Source organism: Melanerpes formicivorus, unplaced genomic scaffold (assembly GCF_026170545.1).
Source record: "Melanerpes formicivorus ecotype bairdi unplaced genomic scaffold, bMelFor1.0.p_v2 SCAF_399, whole genome shotgun sequence".
Lineage (NCBI taxonomy): Eukaryota > Metazoa > Chordata > Aves > Piciformes > Picidae > Melanerpes > Melanerpes formicivorus.
The window spans coordinates 79,622-98,787 of NW_027142751.1; the positions used below are offsets into that span (position 1 = coordinate 79,622).

The 19,166-nt window shown below is 66.4% G+C and overlaps 2 protein-coding genes across 2 annotated transcripts in view; both read right to left on the reverse strand.

Moving 5' to 3' along the window:
• ANKRD52 (ankyrin repeat domain 52) overlaps nt 1-5,884 on the reverse strand; it is a 9,434-nt gene extending 3,550 nt beyond the window's left edge. Inside the window, exons 1-6 of the mRNA XM_068170477.1 lie at nt 5,818-5,884; nt 4,346-4,463; nt 2,798-2,866; nt 1,947-2,087; nt 636-747; nt 3-53 (exon numbers count right to left, since the gene is read on the reverse strand). Coding sequence (XP_068026578.1) covers nt 3-53; nt 636-747; nt 1,947-2,087; nt 2,798-2,866; nt 4,346-4,463; nt 5,818-5,884 — 558 coding nt within the window. The remainder of the gene's footprint in view (nt 1-2; nt 54-635; nt 748-1,946; nt 2,088-2,797; nt 2,867-4,345; nt 4,464-5,817) is intronic.
• Nucleotides 5,885-7,084: 1,200 nt separating this feature from the next.
• Nucleotides 7,085-18,222, reverse strand: LOC137459704 (serine/threonine-protein phosphatase 6 regulatory ankyrin repeat subunit C-like). The gene is given in 11 exon segments (XM_068170479.1): nt 7,085-7,203; nt 7,889-7,967; nt 8,093-8,305; nt 10,030-10,140; nt 10,142-10,173; nt 10,691-10,778; nt 12,379-12,579; nt 13,671-13,741; nt 14,166-14,244; nt 15,302-15,385; nt 18,119-18,222. Coding segments are annotated over 11 exon segments (1,104 nt in total). The 5' UTR covers nt 18,146-18,222.
• Between the last annotated feature and the right edge of the window lie 944 nt (nt 18,223-19,166).

The window sequence follows — 19,166 nt, forward strand, 5'->3', positions numbered from 1 at the left end:
ACTGGAATGGTGCTCTCCACATCCTCCAGGCAGTTAAAAGACATCTCCAGGAGCTGCAAGAGTAAGGACACAGAAAGCATCCCCCTGAGAGACCTCCAGAGACCCCCAGCCAGGAGGGACCTGGAAGGGGTTGGGCTGGAAGGGCCCTCAAGGGTCAGCAGAGACATCTCCCACCAGGGCCAGGCTGCCCAGAGCCTGACTTGGAGATCTCCAAGCTTGGAGCTTCAACTCCCTCAGGATGCCCAGAGCCTGATCTGATCCCCAGGGCCAGGCTGGGGAGCACCCAGGGGCAGGCTGGGGAGCACCCAGGGGAAGGCTGAGCAGCACCCAGGGGATGGCTGGGGAGCACCCAGGGGCAGGCTGAGCAGCACCCAGGGGATGGCTGAGCAGCACCCAGGGGCAGGCTGAGCAGCACCCAGGGGATGGCTGAGCAGCACCCAGGGGCAGGCTGAGCAGCACCCAGGGGTAGGCTGGGGATGACCTGGCTCCAAGCCCCTGCCATGGGCTGGGCTGCTGACCCCCACGGCAGGGGGCTTGGACCTCGATGCCCTTCAAGGGGGTCTGGGGGGGGATCTGCAGGACCTCCAGGGGGGGTTGGACCCAGATGCCCTCCCAGGGGGTCCCCAGCTGCTGACCAGCTCGAGGTTCTGCCTGTTGCCATAGGCAGCTGCGTAGTGGACAGCAGTGTAGCCCTGCTTGTCCCGCAGGGAGGGGTCAGCACCATTGTCCAGCAGGAACTCCAAACAGCTGCCAGGAGAGAGAGCAGGGATCAGGAGAGGGGCAAAAAGGGGACACCTCCCCCCCACACACCCACACCCCCACCCTCCCCTGCCCCAAGTTGATCTTGGGTCATGCAGAGCCCTGCTGAGGAGTGAGGAGCAGGAGGTGAAGGGCCAGGAGCAGCTCAGAGCTTTGCTGCAGGCAGCAGGAGGAGGCCTGGAGGATGCAGGGGGGTAGGGGGGGAGGAAAGGATGGGGGGGCTGTGGGGGAAGGAGGAGGGGGGCTGGGAATGGGGGAGAAGCAGTAGGGGGGCTGGGGATGGAGGGGAAGGAAGAAGGAGAATGGGAAAGGGGGGAAAGGAGTAGGGGGGGCCAGGAATGGGGGAGAAGGGGTAGGGGGGCTGGGGAGGGGGCCAAGGTGGGGGGGGGCCTGGGGGGCCACTCACAAGAAAGCCTCCTTCAGCCTGGACTCTTTCAGAGGTTCCTCATCACCCTCGTGGCTGTTTCCTGAGGGAGGCTCAGCTCTGCAGGGCAAAACTTGGGCATGGCTGAGTGCCCCCCACCACCACAGTGCCCCCCACCACCACAGTGCCCCCCACCACCACAGTGCCCCCCACCACCACAGTGCCCCGCACCACCACCACAGTGCCTACCACCACCACCGTGCCCACCACCACCACCACAGTGCCCCCCCCCACCACAGTGCCCACCACCACCACCACAGTGCCCCCCACCACCACCGTGCCCCCCCCCGCCACCACAGTGCCCCCCACCACCACCACAGTGCCCCCCACCACCACAGTGCCCACCACCACCACCACAGTGCCCCTCACCACCACAGTGCCCCCCACCACCACAGTGCCCACCACCACCACAGTGCCCCCCACCACCACCGTGCCCCCCCCCCCCACCACAGTGCCCCCCACCACCACCACAGTGCCCCCCTGCCCATAGAGCCCTGCTGGGGGCCAGCCAGGGCTCAGCCAAGCATCTCTGCCCAGCTGGGTGCCACCTCTCCACCTTGTGCCACCACCCCACTGTGTGCCACCCACCTCCAGGCCTGGCACCTCTGAAGTGAGCCAAATCTGCTCAGCTTGCTGTGTGCCCCCTGCCCACCAAGCCCTGCTGAGTGCCAGCCAGGGGGCAGCTGGGTGCCACCCAGCTGGGTGCCACCTCCCCCCCCAGCCCTGGCAGCAAGGAGCTGCTGCCCCCCAGCCCCCTACTGACCTCCTGTAGGTGTCTGAAGCAGCAGCATAGTGCAGGGGGGTGCAGCCTTTGCAGTCAGCCTCGTTGATGCTGGCTCCTGCTGTCACCAGGGTCACTGTGCACTGGTAGCTGCCGTTGGCAGCTGCGTAGTGCAGAGGAGTCCTGGAAGGTGGAGGGACAGAAGGGGACTTGGAGCACCCAAGAGAGACCAAACCACCCAGCAGCAAGGCAGCAAACTGCCCCTCCCCCACCCTGAAGCTGAGGGGAGAGGCAGAGCTGAGCTGCTGCAGGGGGAAGGAAGCAGCAGCAGGCACCACACAGGGCCTAGGAGCTGGGCAGGGGCTGTCCCCAGGGGATGGGCACTGGGGAGGGCAGAGCTGGCTGCTCCCTGCCACAAGGACACTGAGGAGCTGGAGCTGGGCCAGAGGAGGGCCTGGAAGCCAGGGAAGGGTTTGGGGTTGAGGCTGGAGGAGAGGAGGCTGAGGGGAGACCTCCTGGCTGCCTGCAAGTGCCTGAGAGGAGCCTGCAGCCAGGGGGGGTTGGGCTCTGGGGCCAAGGGCCAGGACCAGAGGAGAGGGCCTCAGGCTGCCCCAGGGCAGGCTCAGCTTGGCCCTGAGGAGAAACTTCTCCCCTGGAAGGGTTCTGCAAGCCTGGCCCAGGCTGCCCAGGGAGGAGTCTCCATCCCTGGAGGGGAACCTGTGGCCATGGCTGGCACCTGGGGCCATGGCACTTGGGGCCACAGTGGGCTTGGGCTGATGTTGGACTCCACCCTCTTGGGAGGCCTTTTCCAAGCCAATCCATTCCCCAGTGGCAGGCTCTGTGCCCTCCAGGAAGCCCTCCCAAGCTGCTTGCAGGCCCCACCTCAGCCTTACCTCCCAAACTTGTCTCTCCTCCTCAAGTCAGCACCACTGCTCAACAGCAAATTAAGACATTCAACGTTCCTGGGGAGGGAGGAAGAGGAGTCAGGAGCAGCTCAGGAGGCCCCAGAGCCAACCAAAGCCCTCCCAGACACAGCCAGGGCAGGGACAGCTCCCTGCTCCCATGCCCCTGCTGCTTCCCACCCTGCAGCCCCCAAGGTGAGGAGCTCCAGAGGAGAGCTGAGAGCTGGAAATGTTCAGCCTGAAGGCTCCAGAGAGACCTTCAGAGGAGGCTGCCTGCAGGTGGCTCCAGCAGAGCTGGAGAGGGACTCTCTGCAAGGGCACTGAGTGACAGGAGCAGCACCCAGAGGTCCAATCCTGAGCCACACATGGTGCTGGGCTGCTGGTGGCTGGGAGAAGAGGAAGGAAGGTGAGAGTTTGGTCCCTGCCCTGGGGCTGGTGAGTGTGGAGAAGGCTGAGAGAGGACCTGATCAAGGTTCCCCCCCAACATGTGAGGGGTCAGGATGGAGGTGCCAGGCCCTGCTGAGTGGTGCCCAGTGATGGGACAGTGAGCAGGGGACACAAACTGGACCCCAGGAGCTTCCACCCCAACAGGAGGAGAAGCTTCTTGGGTGTGGAGGTGCTGGAGGCCTGGAGCAGAGCAGCCCCAGAGGGGATCTGAGCAGTGCTCAGCAGGAGCTAAAGGGTGAGGGGGGCAAGGGGCTGGGGCCAGACTCTGCTCAGTGCTGCCCAGGGGCACAAACTGAGGCCCTCAGGAGGAGAAATCTCTTTGGTGTGAGGCTGCTGGAGGGCTGGCACTGCCCAGGAGAGGTTTGGAGCTCTTCTGACCCCACCTGGCTGAGTTCCCCTGTGCAACCTGCCTGAGCTGAGCCCTGCTTTGAGGCTGGAGGGGCTTGGGCTGGCCTGGCCAATCACACCCTGGGCTGCAGCAGCAGAAGTGTGACCAGGGAGGGGATTCTGCCCCTCTGCTCCACTCTGCTCACACCACAGCTGCAGCTCTGGGGCCAGCTCTGCAGCCTCTGCTCCAGAAAGGCTCTGGAGGGGCTGGAAGGTGTCCAGAGCAGGGCCAGGAGCAGAGGGCTGGAGCTGAGCACAGCCTGAGAGAGTTGGGGTTGTGCAGGCTGGAGAGGAGAAGGCTCCCAGGAGACCTTCTGGTGGCCTCCCAGGATCTGCAGGGGGCTGCAGGAAAGCTGGGGAGGGACTTTGGAGGCTATCAGGGAAGGATAGGACTGGGGGGGATGGAGCAGAACTGGAAGTGGGGAGACTCAGCTTGGCTGTGAGGAAGAAGTTGTTCCCCAGGAGGGTGGTGAGAGCCTGGCACAGACTGCCCAGGGAGGTGCTGGAAGCCTCCTCCTCATCCCTGGAGGTGCTCAGGGCCAGGCTGGAGGTGGCTGTGAGCAACCTGCTGTGGTGTGAGGGCTCCCTGCCCATGGCAGGGGGTTGGGACTGGCTGAGCCCTGAGCTCCCTTCCAGCCCTGTGATGCTATGACTGTGTGTCTGGAGGCCCTCTGCAAGGTGGGAAGGGAGTGGGGAGGAGCTCACCCTCCAGAAGCAGCAGCATGGAGGCAGGTCCTGCCCAGGTTGTCAGGGGTGTTGATGTCGAAGCCGGCGGACAGGACGTGCTCGTTGCTCAGCGAGGACACGATGCTGTACAACTGACCTGCAGACAGGCAGGAGGAGGGGGGGACAAGGAGAAAGGGGGTCAAGGAGAGGGCCTCTTGGACTTGTCCTCATCTCCAGCAGTCTTCTGGGTTTAAGAACTGGGATGGCTTCACTGCAGAGCAGGGAGTAGAGAAGCCCAGGAGGTGGAGGCCGGGCAAAGAGAAGCTTTGGGATCGCAGCCCAGAGCCAAGCAGAGCCTGGGCTGCAGCAGCAGTGTGGCCAGGGAGGGGATTCTGCCCCTCTGCTCCACTCTGCTCACACCACAGCTGCAGCTCTGGGGCCAGCTCTGCAGCCTCTGCTCCAGGAAGGCTCTGGAGGGGCTGGAAGGTGTCCAGAGCAGGGCCAGGATCAGAGGGCTGGAGCTGAGCACAGCCTGAGAGAGTTGGGGTTGTGCAGGCTGGAGAGGAGAAGGCTCCCAGGAGACCTTCTGGTGGCCTCCCAGGGGCTGCAGGGGGCTGCAGGAAAGCTGGGGAGGGACTTTGGAGGCTATCAGGGAAGGATAGGACTGGGGGGGATGGAGCAGAACTGGAAGTGGGGAGACTCAGCTTGGCTGTGAGAAAGAAGTTGTTCCCTAGGAGGGTGGTGAGAGCCTGGCCCAGGCTGCCCAGGGAGGTGCTGGAAGCCTCCTCCTCATCCCTGGAGGTGCTCAGGGCCAGGCTGGAGGTGGCTGTGAGCAACCTGCTGTGGTGTGAGGGCTCCCTGCCCATGGCAGGGGGCTGGGACTGACTGAGCCTTGAGCTCCCTTCCAGCCCTGACAGCTCTGTGGTTTCCTTCCCCTCAGCCTGCACCTCTCTAACCTGGGGCTGCACAGTCAGCTGCTGCCTTTTCCTCCCTCTCTCTTTGCTCCCAGCCAGACCTTGCCTCTTGTGGAGGAGCTCTGCAGCCTGGCTTGGCCTTGGGGGAGCCAATTTCTTCTGTGGGCCTGGGCATGGGGGGGAGGCAGGGAGCTGCTGGTGGCATTGAGGCCTGCGGGGGACAGCTCTGGGACCACGTTGGCTGAGTGAAGCTTTTGCTAAGCCCAAGCTGGAGAGACCTGGCCAGAGGCTAGAGGCTAAGCAGGAACTGATGCCCCTTGGATGAGGGCTGGAACTGCTCAGCTGGAAGGCACCAGAGGGACCTCAGGAGAGACCTTGCAGCGTCTGGAAGCAGCTGTGGGAGAGCTGGAGAGGAGCTTCCAGCGAGGGCATGGAAGCACCCAGAGCTCAGTTCAGTTCCCCAATTCATTTCCAGGCCTGTGTGGAGCAATTTTTGTTCCTTCTCTCTTACACCTTTGGGGGGGTTGGGGTGGGGGGTTGGGGTGGGGGGTTGGGGAAGAAGCTCCTGGGGCCTCTGCTGCAGGAGCTGGCACTCACCTGAGGAAAGCAGCTTCCGACAACAGTCTGAGAACCCAAAGAGCACAGCCAAGTGCAGGGGGAACATGTCGTGGATCCCACGCCTGCCAGGGAGAGAGGAGGGCTCAGGAGGAGGCCACAGGCCCACAGCAGGGCCACCAAGCAGCTCCTCCACCCCTGAAGTCCCCACTCTGGGGGTGGGGGGGTGCCCACCTCAGCTCCCCGCTCCCAGAACCTCCCACCCCGAGCCGGTGCCTCCGGAGCGCCACCTCCAGACCCTGCCCCCCAGAGCCCCAGCTGGGTGACCCTGGGGAGGCTCTGGCCCCCTGCCACCTCCTCCTCCTCCTCCAAAACAGCCCCCAGAGGGCTTTGGGAGGATGGTGGAGCCCCAGAACTCGGCACAGGGAAGGGGTTTGAGACTGTGATAATGTGATGCTCTGAGGCTGTGATGCTCTAAGGCTGTGAGCCTGTCAGGCAGTGATGCTCTGAGGCTGTGATGCTCTGAGGCTGTAATGCTCTGAGGCTGTGATGCTCTGAGGCTGTGATGCTCTGAGGCTGTGAGCCTGTCAGGCAGTGATGCTCTGAGGCTGTGATGCTCTGAGGCTGTGATGCTCTAAGGCTGTGAGCCTGTCAGGCAGTGATGCTCTGAGGCTGTGATGCTCTGAGGCTGTGATGCTCTGAGGCTGTGAGCCTGTCAGGCAGTGATGCTCTGAGGCTGTGATGCTCTGAGGCTGTAATGCTCTGAGGCTGTGATGCTCTGAGGCTGTGATGCTCTGAGGCTGTGAGCCTGTCAGGCAGTGATGCTCTAAGGCTGTGAGCCTGTCAGGCAGTGATGCTGTGATGCTCTGAGGCTGTGATGCTCTGAGGCTGTGATGCTCTGAGGCTGTAATGCTCTGAGGCTGTGATGCTCTGAGGCTGTGAGCCTGTCAGGCAGTGATGCTCTGAGGCTGTGAGCCTGTCAGGCAGTGATGCTCTGAGGCTGTGATGCTCTGAGGCTGTGAGCCTGTCAGGCAGTGATGCTCTGAGGCTGTGATGCTCTGAGGCTGTGATGCTCTGAGGCTGTGAGCCTGTCAGGCAGTGATGCTGTGATGCTCTGAGGCTGTGATGCTCTGAGGCTGTGATGCTCTGAGGCTGTGAGCCTCTAACCCCCTGGCTCCCCCCTCGGCTGCGCCGCCGCCGGGCAAGGCGCCGCGGGCACCCTGCTGGCACAAGGTCAGGCTGGTTTGGCTGCAGGGCCCTTCCCCAGCCCAGCAGGGCATGCAGGAGGAAGAGGAGGCTGAGGGGCTGCTTACCTCGCAGTGTCAGCACCGTTGGTCATCAAAGTGCTAATGAGCAGCTCGTGGCCGTAGCGGGCCGCCACGTGCAGCGGGGTGTTGCCGTACTTGTCGGCGCAGTCGATCTCGCTGCCTGCCCAAGGGACAACCAAAGCCTCCTCTGACAGAGCCCTTCCCACCCCCCAGCTTCCTCCCCCACCACCACATCCCCACCTCAGCCCCCCAGCCAGGCACTGGAGGCTCTTCAGCCTCGCTGCTGCAGTGGGAAGGGCAAAGGAAGCCCTGAGCAGAGAGCCCTGCAGAGGACCTCTGCCCCCGCCCCGAGCCAAGGGCACTGCAGGCCTGGGGCCCTGCCATCCCCCCCCCAGCCCCACCAGGAGAGGCTTCCACCCCTGGAGGGCTCCAGCTGCAGCCTCAGGGGGGCTGCCAGGCCTGCAGCCCTCTCCTGAGATTGGCTGTGGTTCCAGGAAGCTTCTTTGGTCACAGCAGCTCTGACCTGGCAGGAACTCCAAGCTCCCTGCTCTGCACTTTGCTGCCCTCGAGGGGGAGGCACAGGGTGCCTGGTCCCACTCCCCTGAGCAGCAGGAGGCCACCAGCATGGGGCCACAGCTCCCTCTGAGCAGTATGCAGCCACCAGCCACAGCTCCCTGAGCAGCACAGGGCCACCAGCCACCCCCTAAGCAGCACAGAACCACCACTCACAGGCCCCTCTGAGCACAGAGTGGGTCTGCCTGTCCATGGGGGCCCTCTGGAACCCTCTGAGCAAGCAGCCCCTGGGGGCCAGGCCTGGCTGAGGGGCAGGGCAAGGCCTCCCTCACCGTTCTGGATGAGGATCTGCGACCTCGTGAACCGTCCGTGGATGGCAGCCATGTGCAGGGGACTCTTCCCTTCCTTACTCTGCAGGGGGGGAGGGAAGCAGGAGAAACCACCTGCAGGTCAGAAAGGCCTTTCCCCACGAGGAGCTTCCCCTTGCTGCCCTCCTCCCCAGGGGCCAAGCCCCCCCAGGGCAGAGGCAGCCGGACCTGGAAGTTGACGTCGGCGCCGTTGTTGACCAGGAGCTCCAGGCACAGAGCTCCGTTGGTGGAGACAGCAGCAAAGTGCAGGGGGGTGAAGCCCTTCTCGTTGGGCTGGTTGACATTGGCTCCATAGTTGACCAGCTCGTTGGCCACAGCATCCTGCCCCATGTAGCAGGCAATGTGGAGGGCTGTGTTCCCAAAGAGGTTGGGCTCGTCGATCTGGAGCAGAGCCAGGGGAGGGGAGGGAGGGGAGGGGGAAGGGGAGAAGGGAGAAGGGAGGAGGGAGGAGGGAGAAGGGAGGAGGGAGAAGGGAGGAGGGAGAAGGGAGGAGGGAGGAGGGAGAAGGGAGGAGGGAGAAGGGAGGAGGGAGAAGGGAGGAGGGAGAAGGGAGGAGGGAGAAGGGAGGAGGGAGGAGGGAGGAGGGAGGAGGGAGAAGGGAGGAGGGAGAAGGGAGGAGGGAGGAGGGAGGAGGGAGGAGGGAGAAGGGAGGAGGGAGAAGGGAGGAGGGAGGAGGGAGAAGGGAGGAGGGAGAAGGGAGGAGGGAGGAGGGAGGAGGGAGGAGGGAGGAGGGAGAAGGGAGAAGGGAGGAGGGAGAAGGGAGGAGGAAGAAGGGAGAAGGGAGAAGGGAGGAGGGAGAAGGGAGGAGGGAGAAGGGAGGAGGGAGAAGGGAGGAGGGAGAAGGGAGGAGGGAGGAGGGAGAAGGGAGGAGGGAGAAGGGAGGAGGAAGAAGGGAGAAGGGAGAAGGGAGGAGGGAGAAGGGAGGAGGGAGAAGGGAGGAGGGAGAAGGGAGGAGGGAGAAGGGAGAAGGGAGGAGGGAGAAGGGAGGAGGGAGAAGGGAGAAGGGAGAAGGGAGAAGGGAGGAGGGAGGAGGGAGGAGGGAGAAGGGAGAAGGGAGGAGGGAGGAGGGAGAAAGGAGGAGGGAGAAGGGAGAAGGGAGGAGAAGGGAGAAGGGAGGAGGGAGAAGGGAGAAGGGAGAAGGGAGGAGGGAGAAGGGAGGAGGGAGGAGGGAGAAGGGAGGAGGGAGAAGGGAGGAGGGAGAAGGGAGGAGGGAGGAGGGAGGAGGGAGGAGGGAGAAGGGAGGAGGGAGAAGGGAGGAGGGAGAAGGAGGAGGGAGAAGGGAGGAGGGAGAAGGGAGGAGGGAGAAGGGAGGAGGGAGAAGGGAGGAGGGAGAAGGGAGGAGGGAGAAGGGAGAAGGGAGGAGGGAGGAGGGAGAAGGGAGAAGGGAGAAGGGAGGAGGGAGGAGGGAGAAGGGAGGAGGGAGAAGGGAGAAGGGAGGAGAAGGGAGAAGGGAGGAGGGAGATAGGGAGGAGGGAGAAGGAGAGGGAGAAGGGAGGAGGGAGAAGGGAGAAGGGAGAAGGGAGAAGGGAGAAGGGAGAATTAACCAGGTTGGAAGAGACCTTTTTGATCACCAAGTCCAACCTCTCACCCAGCACCATCTGAGCAACTCAACCATGGCACCCAGGGCCTCATCCAGGCTCTTCCTAAACACCTCCAGGGATGGGGACTCCACCACCTCCCCAGGCAGCACATCCCAGTGGGCAATCTCTCTCTCTGTGGAGAACTTCTTCCTCACCTCCAGCCTAAACCTCCCCTGGCACAGCTTGAGACTGTGTCCTCTTGTTCTGGTGCTGGGTGCCTGGGAGAAGAGCCCAACCCCCCTCCTGGCTCCAACCTCCCTTCAGGGAGCTGGAGAGAGGCAGGAACTGATCCTCAGGGCCAAGCTGCAGCTCCCCTGCTACAACCTGAGGCTGCCTTGGGCTGGAAGGGGACCCTCAGAGGCCACGGTGCCCAACCCCCACCTGGCTCCAAGCTCTTTTGAGACCTTGGCTGGTTCTCAGCCTCCCCCCTTGGTCCTACCCCCCCCCCCAGCACCTCCTCCTGGTGCTGCCCCCCAGCCTGGCTGCAGCCCAGGGCCACCCTGCTGAGGGCTGGGGAGGTCCTACCTCGACTCCCAGCCTCAGCAGGTGCCGCACGACCTCGATCTGGCCGCTGGCCGCCGCCGTGTGCAGCAGGGTGTAGCCCTTCTTGTCCTTGCACATCACATCAGCTCCACGGGCCCACCAGCAGCTTCAGAACTTCCAAATGGCCTGGGCAAGGAGGCAGCAGTGAGACCACCCCCAAAGGCAGAGAGCTGGGGAGCCCCCCTGCCCTGGAAGGTGGATCCGGAGCAGGGAGAATGAAGGAAGATTCAGATTGAGAGGAGGGGAGGGGAGGGGAGGGGGAGGGGAGGGGAGGGGAGGGGAGGGGAGGGGAGGGGAGGGGGAGGGGAGGGGAGGGGAGGGGAGGGGAGGGGAAGGTTGGGGAGGGGAGGGGAAGGTTGGGGAGGGGAGGGGAGGGGTTGGGTTGGAAGGGACCTTCAAGATCAGCCAGTTCCAAGATCAGCCCTGCCCTAGCTGCTCCTCAGCCCTCCTCTAAATGACCTTCAACCTTCCCCTAGCTGCTCCACCCTCCCCCCACCTTGCTCAGGGCCTCACCCAACCTTCCCTCCAAACACCTCCAGGGATGAAGCTGCATCCTCAGCCTCTCTGCCCAACCTCTTCCAGGTGCTCCCTCCCCCAAGCCCCCAGCCAACCCCCCAAGCTGGTGGGGGCAGCAAAACCTTACCCAGGAAGGCTGCCCAGTGGCTGGGCTGTCTGTCCTTCTTGTCACAAGTGCTGAGGCTGGCCCCTTTGTTCACCAGCAGGTTGACCATCTAGAGCAGGAGAAGAGCACCCAAGGTGACAATGGCACAGCCAAGGAGCTGGGGCACACCAGCAGCAGGGTGCAGACAGCACCAGAGGGACAGGAGGGCATCCAGAGGGACCTGGGGCAAGGTGGTGCCCAGCTGCACCTGGTGAGGTTCAGCCAGAACAAGGGCAGGGGCCTGGGCTGGAACAATCCTCACTGGCAGCGCAGGCTGGGGGAGGAGGGGACAGAAAGCAGCCCTGAGGAGAAGGATTTGGGGGGTGCTGGAGGGGGGGAGTGGCTGGCCAGGAGCAGGCAGTGTGAGACTGCAGCCCAGAAGGCAAATCAGAGCCTGGGCTGCATCCAAAGATGCACTGAGAGCAGAGCCAGAGAGGAGATTCTGCCACAAGAGCTCACTGGGAGCCCTGCACCCAGGTCTGGAGCTCTGCACCCAGGTCTGGAGCTCTGCACCCAGGTCTGGAGCTCTGCACCCAGGTCTGGAGCCCTGCACCCAGGTCTGGAGCCCTGCACCCAGGTCTGGAGCTCTGCACCCAGGTCTGGAGCCCTGCACCCAGGTCTGGAGCTCTGCATCCAGGTCTGGAGCTCTGCACCCAGGTCTGGAGCCCTGCATCCAGGTCTGGAGCTCTGCACCCAGGTCTGGAGCCCTGCACCCAGGTCTGGAGCTCTGCACCCTGGTCTGGAGCTCTGCACCCAGGTCTGGAGCCCTGCACCCAGGTCTGGAGCCCTGCACCCAGGTCTGGAGCTCTGCACCCCAGTCTGGAGCTCTGCACCCAGGTCTGGAGCTCTGCACCCCGGTCTGGAGCTCTGCACCCCAGTCTGGAGCTCTGCACCCAGGTCTGGAGCCCTGCATCCAGGTCTGGAGCCCTGCACCCAGGTCTGGAGCTCTGCATCCCAGGTCTGGAGCTCTGCATCCAGGTCTGGAGCCCTGCACCCAGGTCTGGAGCTCTGCACCCAGGTCTGGAGCCCTGCACCCAGGTCTGGACCTGATGGAGCAGGGCCAGAGCAGGGCCAGGAAAATGCTCCAGCTCTGCCACCAGGACAGGCTGAGGGAGCTGGGGGTGCTCAGCCTGGAGAAGAGGAGGCTCTGGGGAGACCTTAGAGCAACCTTCCAGTAGCTGAAGGAGGCTCCAGGGAGGCTGGGGAGAGACTGCTGGGGAGAGGCCCAGGGGCAATGGCTTCAGACTAGAGCAGGGCAGGTGGGGATTGGATGTCAGGAAGGAGTTCTGCACTCTGAGGCTGCTGGAACACTGCAGCAGCTTGCCCAGGGAGGTGCTGGAAGCCCCAGCCCTGGAGATAAGGCTCCAGGAGGCCCTGGGAAACCTGATGCACTTGGGGCTGTCCCTGCTGCCTGCTGGGGGGGGTCAGACTGGATAAGCTTTGGAGACCCCTTCCAGCCTGGGCCTGATCCAGCCTGGGCCTGGTCCAGCCTGGGGCTGATCCAGCCTGGGGCTGATCCAGCCTGGGGCTGTCCCTGCTGCCTGCTTGGGGGGGGGTCACACTGGATGCTCTTTGCAGCCCCCTTCCAGCCTGGCCCACCCAATGCTGACCAGAGCAAGGCCGAAGGGAGGGCCCAGGCCGTGGCCCCCTGCCCCCTGCCCCCTGCCCACCTCCAGGTGGCCGCTGTGCACGGCGTGGTGCAGCGCCGTGCGCCCGGTGCGGTCGGCCACGTTGAGGCTGCTCAGCAGGGGCACGATGGCCTCCACGCACTTGGTGGCCCTGTTGGCGGCAGCCACGTGCAGGGGGGTCTGCCAGAACTTGTCCCTGGCGTTGACATCGGCTGAGTGCTTCAGGAGGAGGTGGAGAGCCTTCTGGGGGGGGCAGAGGAGAGCAGGGCTCAGACACAGCCCTGAGGGAGCCCAGAGGAGACCTCGGGCTGGGGGAGGAGCCCCCCAGGCAGGTTGGGGGTTGGGGAGGGGGCCCACAGCAGCTGCTCAGACCCCTACCCTCCCCCCCACCCCCCCCATCTCCTTCCTCCCTCACTCCCCAAGCCAGAGCCCACCCCTCGGTGGGGAGGGGCGACCAAAGGCAGTGAGCAAGCCCAAGCAGCAGCCCCCAGGCAGGGGCAGGGAGGCCCCCAGGCAGGGGCAGAAGCTCCCAGGCAGGGGCAGGAGCCCCCAGGCAGGGGCAGGGAGGCCCCCAGGCAGGGGCAGAAGCCCCCAGGCAGGGGCAGGAGCCCAGCAGCACCCCAAGAGCAGCAGGGGGAGCAGGGGGCCCGGGGCAGGAGCCCAGCAGCACCCCAAGAGCAGCAGGGGGAGCAGGGGGCCCGGGGCAGGAGCCCAGCAGCACCCCAAGAGCAGCAGGGGGAGCAGGGGGCCCGGGGCAGGAGCCCAGCAGCACCCCAAGAGCAGCAGGGGGAGCAGGGGGCCCGGGGCAGGAGCCCAGCAGCACCCCAAGAGCAGCAGGGGGAGCAGGGGGCCCGGGGCAGGAGCCCAGCAGCACCCCAGGAGCAGCAGGGGGAGCAGGGGGCCCGGGGCAGGAGCCCAGCAGCACCCCAAGAGCAGCAGGGGGAGCAGGGGGCCCGGGGCAGGAGCCCAGCAGCACCCCAAGAGCAGCAGGGGGAGCAGGGGGCCCGGGGCAGGAGCCCAGCAGCACCCCAAGAGCAGCAGGGGGGAGCAGGGGGCCCGGGGCAGGAGCCCAGCAGCACCCCAAGAGCAGCAGGGGGAGCAGGGGGCCCGGGGCAGGAGCCCAGCAGCACCCCAAGAGCAGCAGGGGGAGCGGGGGGCCCGGGGCAGGAGCCCAGCAGCACCCCAGGAGCAGCTGGGGGAGCAGGGGGGCCCGGGGCAGGAGCCCAGCAGCACCCCAAGAGCAGCAGGGGGAGCAGGGGGCCCGGGGCAGGAGCCCAGCAGCACCCCAGGAGCAGCTGGGGGAGCAGGGGGCCCGGGGCAGGAGCCCAGCTGACCTCGTTGCGCGAGGCGGCGGCGCGGTGCAGCGGCGTGAGCCAGACGGTGTCCTTGGCGTTCACATTAGCACCTGGGGGGGGAAGCAAGGCACAGGCCACAGCCAGGTCACCTCCTGGGCCTGCCCCACCGCCCCCCTGCCCCCCCCTGAGCCACCCAGCAGCCAGCAGAGGACCTGGGGTGGGGCTTGGGGGGGTGGGAGAGGACTTTGCAGGGAGCTTTGGGTGAGGACCAGGCTCTGAAGAGCCAGAGGGAAGAGCTGGATCCCTCTGGAGACCAAAGGGACTCCCTCTGAAGGAGGGGAGAGGCCACCAGGGCCACCTGAACCCCAGCCCAAGGCTACTGCGGCTCCCAAGAGCCTCTGTGGCTGAAGCACTAAGGCACCGCTGCCTTCTCTCCCCCGTGGCTGCTTTAAGGCTGACCAAAACCTTCTTCCCTCCCCACTTGGGCGGCCTGAGGAGGTGAGGGAGATGCCTCCAGGGCTCTCAGCTCCTTACCTGACAGGATGAGGAGCTCAAGGATTGCAACATCTCCTATGTAGGCAGCAGCATGCAGCGGCGTCCGGCGCTCCTGGTCCTGGGCGAGGCAGGGGGAGACACACAACACCTCAGGGACCCTCAAAGGGCAGGCAGCTGCCTCCTCCAGCTCCCTGACAACCTCCCACCAGTGCCTGCAGCCTCTTGGGATGGCTTGAGAGGGGGAGAACTGCCTCAATCCAGCAGCCTGCAGCAGAGGCCTTCAGCAGGCCCCGGGGGGTGCCCAGGGGGCAGCGCGGAGGTGGCCACGGGCCCAGGCTGGCAGAGGCCTGGGCAAGCCCTGCAGGGAGCCAAGGAAGGGGTTGGAAAGGACCTTGGAGATCACCCAGGGGCCTTGGAGATCACCCAGGGACCTTGGAGATCATCTAGAGACCTTAGAGATCTCCCAGGGACCTTGGAGATCATCCAGAGACCTTGGAGATTACCCAGGGACCTTGGAGATCATCTAGAGACCTTAGAGATCTCCCAGGGACCTTGGAGATCATCCAGAGACCTTGGAGATTACCCAGGGACCTTGGAGATCATCTAGAGACCTTAGAGATCACCCAGGGACCTTGGAGATCAGCCAGGGACCTTGGAGATCTCCCAGGGACCTTGGAGATCATCTAGAGACCTTAGAGATCTCCCAGGGACCTTGGAGATCATCCAGAGACCTTGGAGATTACCCAGGGACCTTGGAGATCATCTAGAGACCTTGGAGATCAGCCAGGGACCTTGGAGATCACCCAAGAACCTTGGAGATCATCCAGTTCTAACCCCCCTGCCAAGGCCCATAGCAAGGGGGGTTAGAACTGGGTGATCTTCAAGGGTGATCCTGATGGGTGAGGGGAGGCTGGAACTGGATGACCTTCATGGGTGGGGGAGGCAGGAACAGGATGAGCTCCAAGGTCCCCCCCAGCCCATGCCCTTGAGCCCTGGGAGCAGCCCAAAGCAGCTGGGCAATGTCCATCCCTTCCCTCAGCAGGGCCTGCTCCCCACCCAAGGCCCCCCCAGGCTCCTCACCGCCCCCAGAAGGAGAGGGGGGGTCCCCAAGGGGTGGTCCAACTCCTCCCAGGCTCTCCCACCTGCCCTGCACGCAGGGAAGGGGCAGCACTCACCAGGACATTGATGTTCTCCTTCTGGCTCAGCAGGGACCTCACCTCCTCTATGTCACGGTTGAAGATGGCTTGGACCAGAGGAGGCTGCAGCAGGAAGCCAAGGTCAGGAGGCTGGCAGTGGGTGGGAGGCCCCCAGCAGCCCCCCTGGCACCTCCCAGGGCTTCACAGCAGCCTGGTTCAGGCAGGGGCCTGGCCCCCAGCCCACCAGCAGCTTCCTCATCCCCATGGCAGGGGAGCAGGGCTGAGCTCCTTGGCTGGTCCCCAGCACCCTTGAGGATCAGCCAGCTCCAGCCCCCTGCCATGAGAGCCCCCCAGAGTCACCAAGGCTGGAAGAGGCCTCAGAGATCATCGAGTCCAAGCTGTCCCCACAGCCCTCATGGCCAGACCATGGCTCCAAGGGCCACCTCCAATCCCCTCCTGAGCACCTCCAGGGATGGGGACTCCACCACCCCCCTGGGCAGCACATCCCAATGGCCAACAACTCTCTCTGGGAAGAACTTTCTCCTCAGCTCCAGCCTAAACCTCCCCTGGCACAGCTTGAGACTGTGTCCTCTTGTTCTGGGGCTGCTTGCCTGGGAGAAGAGCACAACCCCCACCTGGATACAACCTCCCTGCAGGGAGCTGGAGAGAGCAAGAAGGTCTCCCCTGAGCCTCCTCTTCTGCAGGCTAAGCAACCCCAGCTCCCTCAGCCTCTCCTCACAGCCCTGTGCCCCAGACCCCTCCCCAGACCCCTCCCCAGACCCCTCCCCACTTTGTTGCCCCTCTCTGGACACCTTCCAGCAGCTCAACCTCCTTCCTACCCTGAGCAGCCCAGAGCTGGACACAGGACTCCAGGAGTGGCCTCAGCAGTGCTGAGCACAGGGCAGGATGAGCTCCCTGCTCCTGCTGCCCACACTGCTCCTGCTGCAGGACAGGCTGCCCTTGGCCCTCCTGGCCCCCTGGGCACACTGCTGGCTCCTGTTCAGCCACTCTGCCCCCAGCCTGCAGCCCTGCCTGGGGTTGCTGTGGCCAAGGTGCAGCTCCTGGCCCTGGGAGCTGCTCAGTGCCATCCTGCTGGGCTCTGCCCCTCTGCCCAGGTCCCTCTGCAGAGCCCTTCTGCCCTCTCCCTGACCAACCTCTGCCCCCAGCTTGGGCTCAGCTGCAGATGTGCTGCTGACTGACTCCATCCCCCCTCCAGATCATCAATGAAGATATTGATCAGGCTGGGGCCCAGCACTGCTCCCTGGGGCACAGCCCTGGTGCCTGGCTGCCAGCTGCTGTGGCACCATTCACCACCAAGCTCCCACCAGCCCAGGTCCCACAAGGCCTCAGCCAAGCTGCCTCGGAGCCATCTCCAGGGAGGCTTCGCCCACAGCCTCCCTGGGCAGCCTCTTCCCAGCGCCTCCATCGTGCCCTGCAAAGCTCCCAGAGCTGCAGCCCCAGCCAGAGAAACCTTCCCCTGCAGCAGGCTGGGGGCTGCTGGGGCCAGGGAGACCTTTGGGGTCCCCACGAGACATCCAGGTGCCCAACCCAGCCTGGCAAAGCCCAGCCTGGAGCTCCTGCTGCTCACAGCCCCTGGTAGAACCCAAAGGAGTCCTCCTCCTCCTCCTCCTCCTCACCCTCCCCTCCTGTGCCCACCCTGTCCCCAACCCTCCCCTCCTGCCCCCCCAGGGGTGGCACTGGGGTGGGGGGCTACCTCAAAACATGCCCCAGAGACACTCTGCCCCCACCCAGGGGTGGTCCCAAACCCCCACGGGGTCACCCCACAGCCACGGAGTCTCCACTGGGGACCTCCTGCACCCCAGAGGCACAGCCGAAGACGATGGGGGTTTAGGGGGATCCCCCAAACCCTGATCAGGGCTCGGGGGACACCTTGCACCCCAGGGGCATCCCCAAACCTCCTGCAACACCAGCAGGGTCCCCAACGCCCGACGGGGACCCCCCTGCCCCCCAGGAGCGTCCCCAACCCCCGCCGGGGACTCCCCGCACACCATCGCGCCCCCAAACCGCGGGGGGGAACATCCTGCTCCCCGGGATCCTGCCCTGACCCCGACCACGGCACCCTGCACCCCCAGACCTGCCCCAGAGCCCCGGCGAGGACGCTCCGGGGGCGGCACCGAGAGGGTCCCGGGGGTCTCCCCCCCGCAGCGGCGGCGCAGAGAGAGGGGTCCCCGGCCCCGGGATCCCCTCCGGGGGCTCCGCGCCCCCCCGGCCCCGCTGAGCTCCAGGCGGTGCTGGGCTCGGGGCGGTGCTGCGCTCGGTGCTGAGCCCGGTGCTAGGCTCTGGGCCCCGCTGGGCCCCACGGTGCTGAGCTCCCTGCTGGGCTCGGGGCCCCGCGGTGCTGAGCTCGGGGCGGTGCTGAGCTCGGGGCGGTGCTGAGCTCGGTGCTGGGCTCTGGGCCCCGCGGTGCTGAGCTCGGTGCTGGGCTCGGTGCTGGGCTCGGTGCTGGGCTCGGGGCGGTGCTGAGCTCGGTGCTGAGCTCCGTGCGGTGCTGAGCTCGGTGCTGGGCTCGGGGCCCCGCGGTGCTGAGCTCGGTGCTGAGCTCGGTGCTGGGCTCGGGGCCCCGCGGTGCTGAGCTCGGTGCTGAGCTCGGTGCTGAGCTCCGGCGGCCCCGGGGCTGCGGCAGAGCCTGGCGGGACCCAGCGGCGTCCGGGAGCGCCCCGGGAGGCTCGGGGCCAACGGCGGTCCCGGGGCGCGCGGCCTGGGGCGGCGGCCGGGCCGGGCCGGGCCCGCGGGCGGCGGCGGCGCGGAGTAGGCCGCGCGTCCCCGGGCCGGCGTGCGCGCGCGGCGGGGCTCGGGGCGGGCGGCGGCGGGGGGCGCGCGCGTCCCGGGCGGTACCTGGTCGGTGATGCTCAGAATCCCCATCTCGGGGCCGCGCTCAGCGCCCAGCTCCCGGCATGGGGCTCCGGCCGCGGCGGCTCCGCTCGGGCGGCTGGCGGGGCGGGGGGGCGGCGGGCGGCGGGCGGGGCGGGGAGCCTGCTGGGGCCGCCCACAGCCCGGGCAGCGCCGCCGCCGCCGCCGGGACGCAGCGCCGCCGCCGGCCGCCAGCGCCGGGACCGCCCCCGCCCGCCGCGGGGGCCCCTCGGGGCTGCCCCGGCCGCGCCATCCCCCCGGGGGTCTCTCCCCCCCCAGCAGCCCAGCCCCAGCCTGCGCGCCCGGCTCGGGGTCACGCCGCCCCGCGGGGACCCTGCGATGCGGCCAGCTGGAGCCGCGGCCCCGGGGGTGCTGGGGCCGGTCCCGGCGCATCGCCCCCCGCGGGACAGCCTCCCGCCTCTGGGGCGGGCAGGGCAGGGCAGGATGGGCACCGGGACAGGAGCTCTGCCCCCTCGCTGCCCCCCAGCCCCGCTCGCCGCTCCCCGGGGTCTGCTTTCCCCCCTCCCCAGGTGCTCCTGGGCACCCTCAGATCCCCCCCGGGATCCGAGGGACCTGCTGGGGCTGCGGCTGCCCGCGGGGCTCCTCCCCGGGCTGCAGAGTCCTGGTCCCCCTCCCGGAGCTGCCGCCAGTCCCTCGCCCCGCAGACACGCGTGGGCTGCCAGGGCCGGGCGGCAGCCGAGCCGGTGCGGGGCGCGGCGCTGGGTGCAGTGCGGGGCACGGCGCTGGGCACGGTGCTGGGTGCAGTGCGGGGGTGGCAGTGCGGGGCACGGCGCTGGGTGCAGTGCGGGGCACGGCGCTGGGCACGGTGCTGGGTGCAGTGCGGGGGTGCAGTGCGGGGCACGGCGCTGGGTGCAGTGCTGGGCACGGTGCGGGGCACGGCGCTGGGTGCAGTGCTGGGCACGGTGCGGGGCACGGCGCTGGGTGCAGTGCTGGGTGCAGTGCGGGGCACGGTGCAGGGCACGGCGCTGGGTGCAGTGCGGGGCACGGCGCGGGGCACGGTGCGGGGCATGGC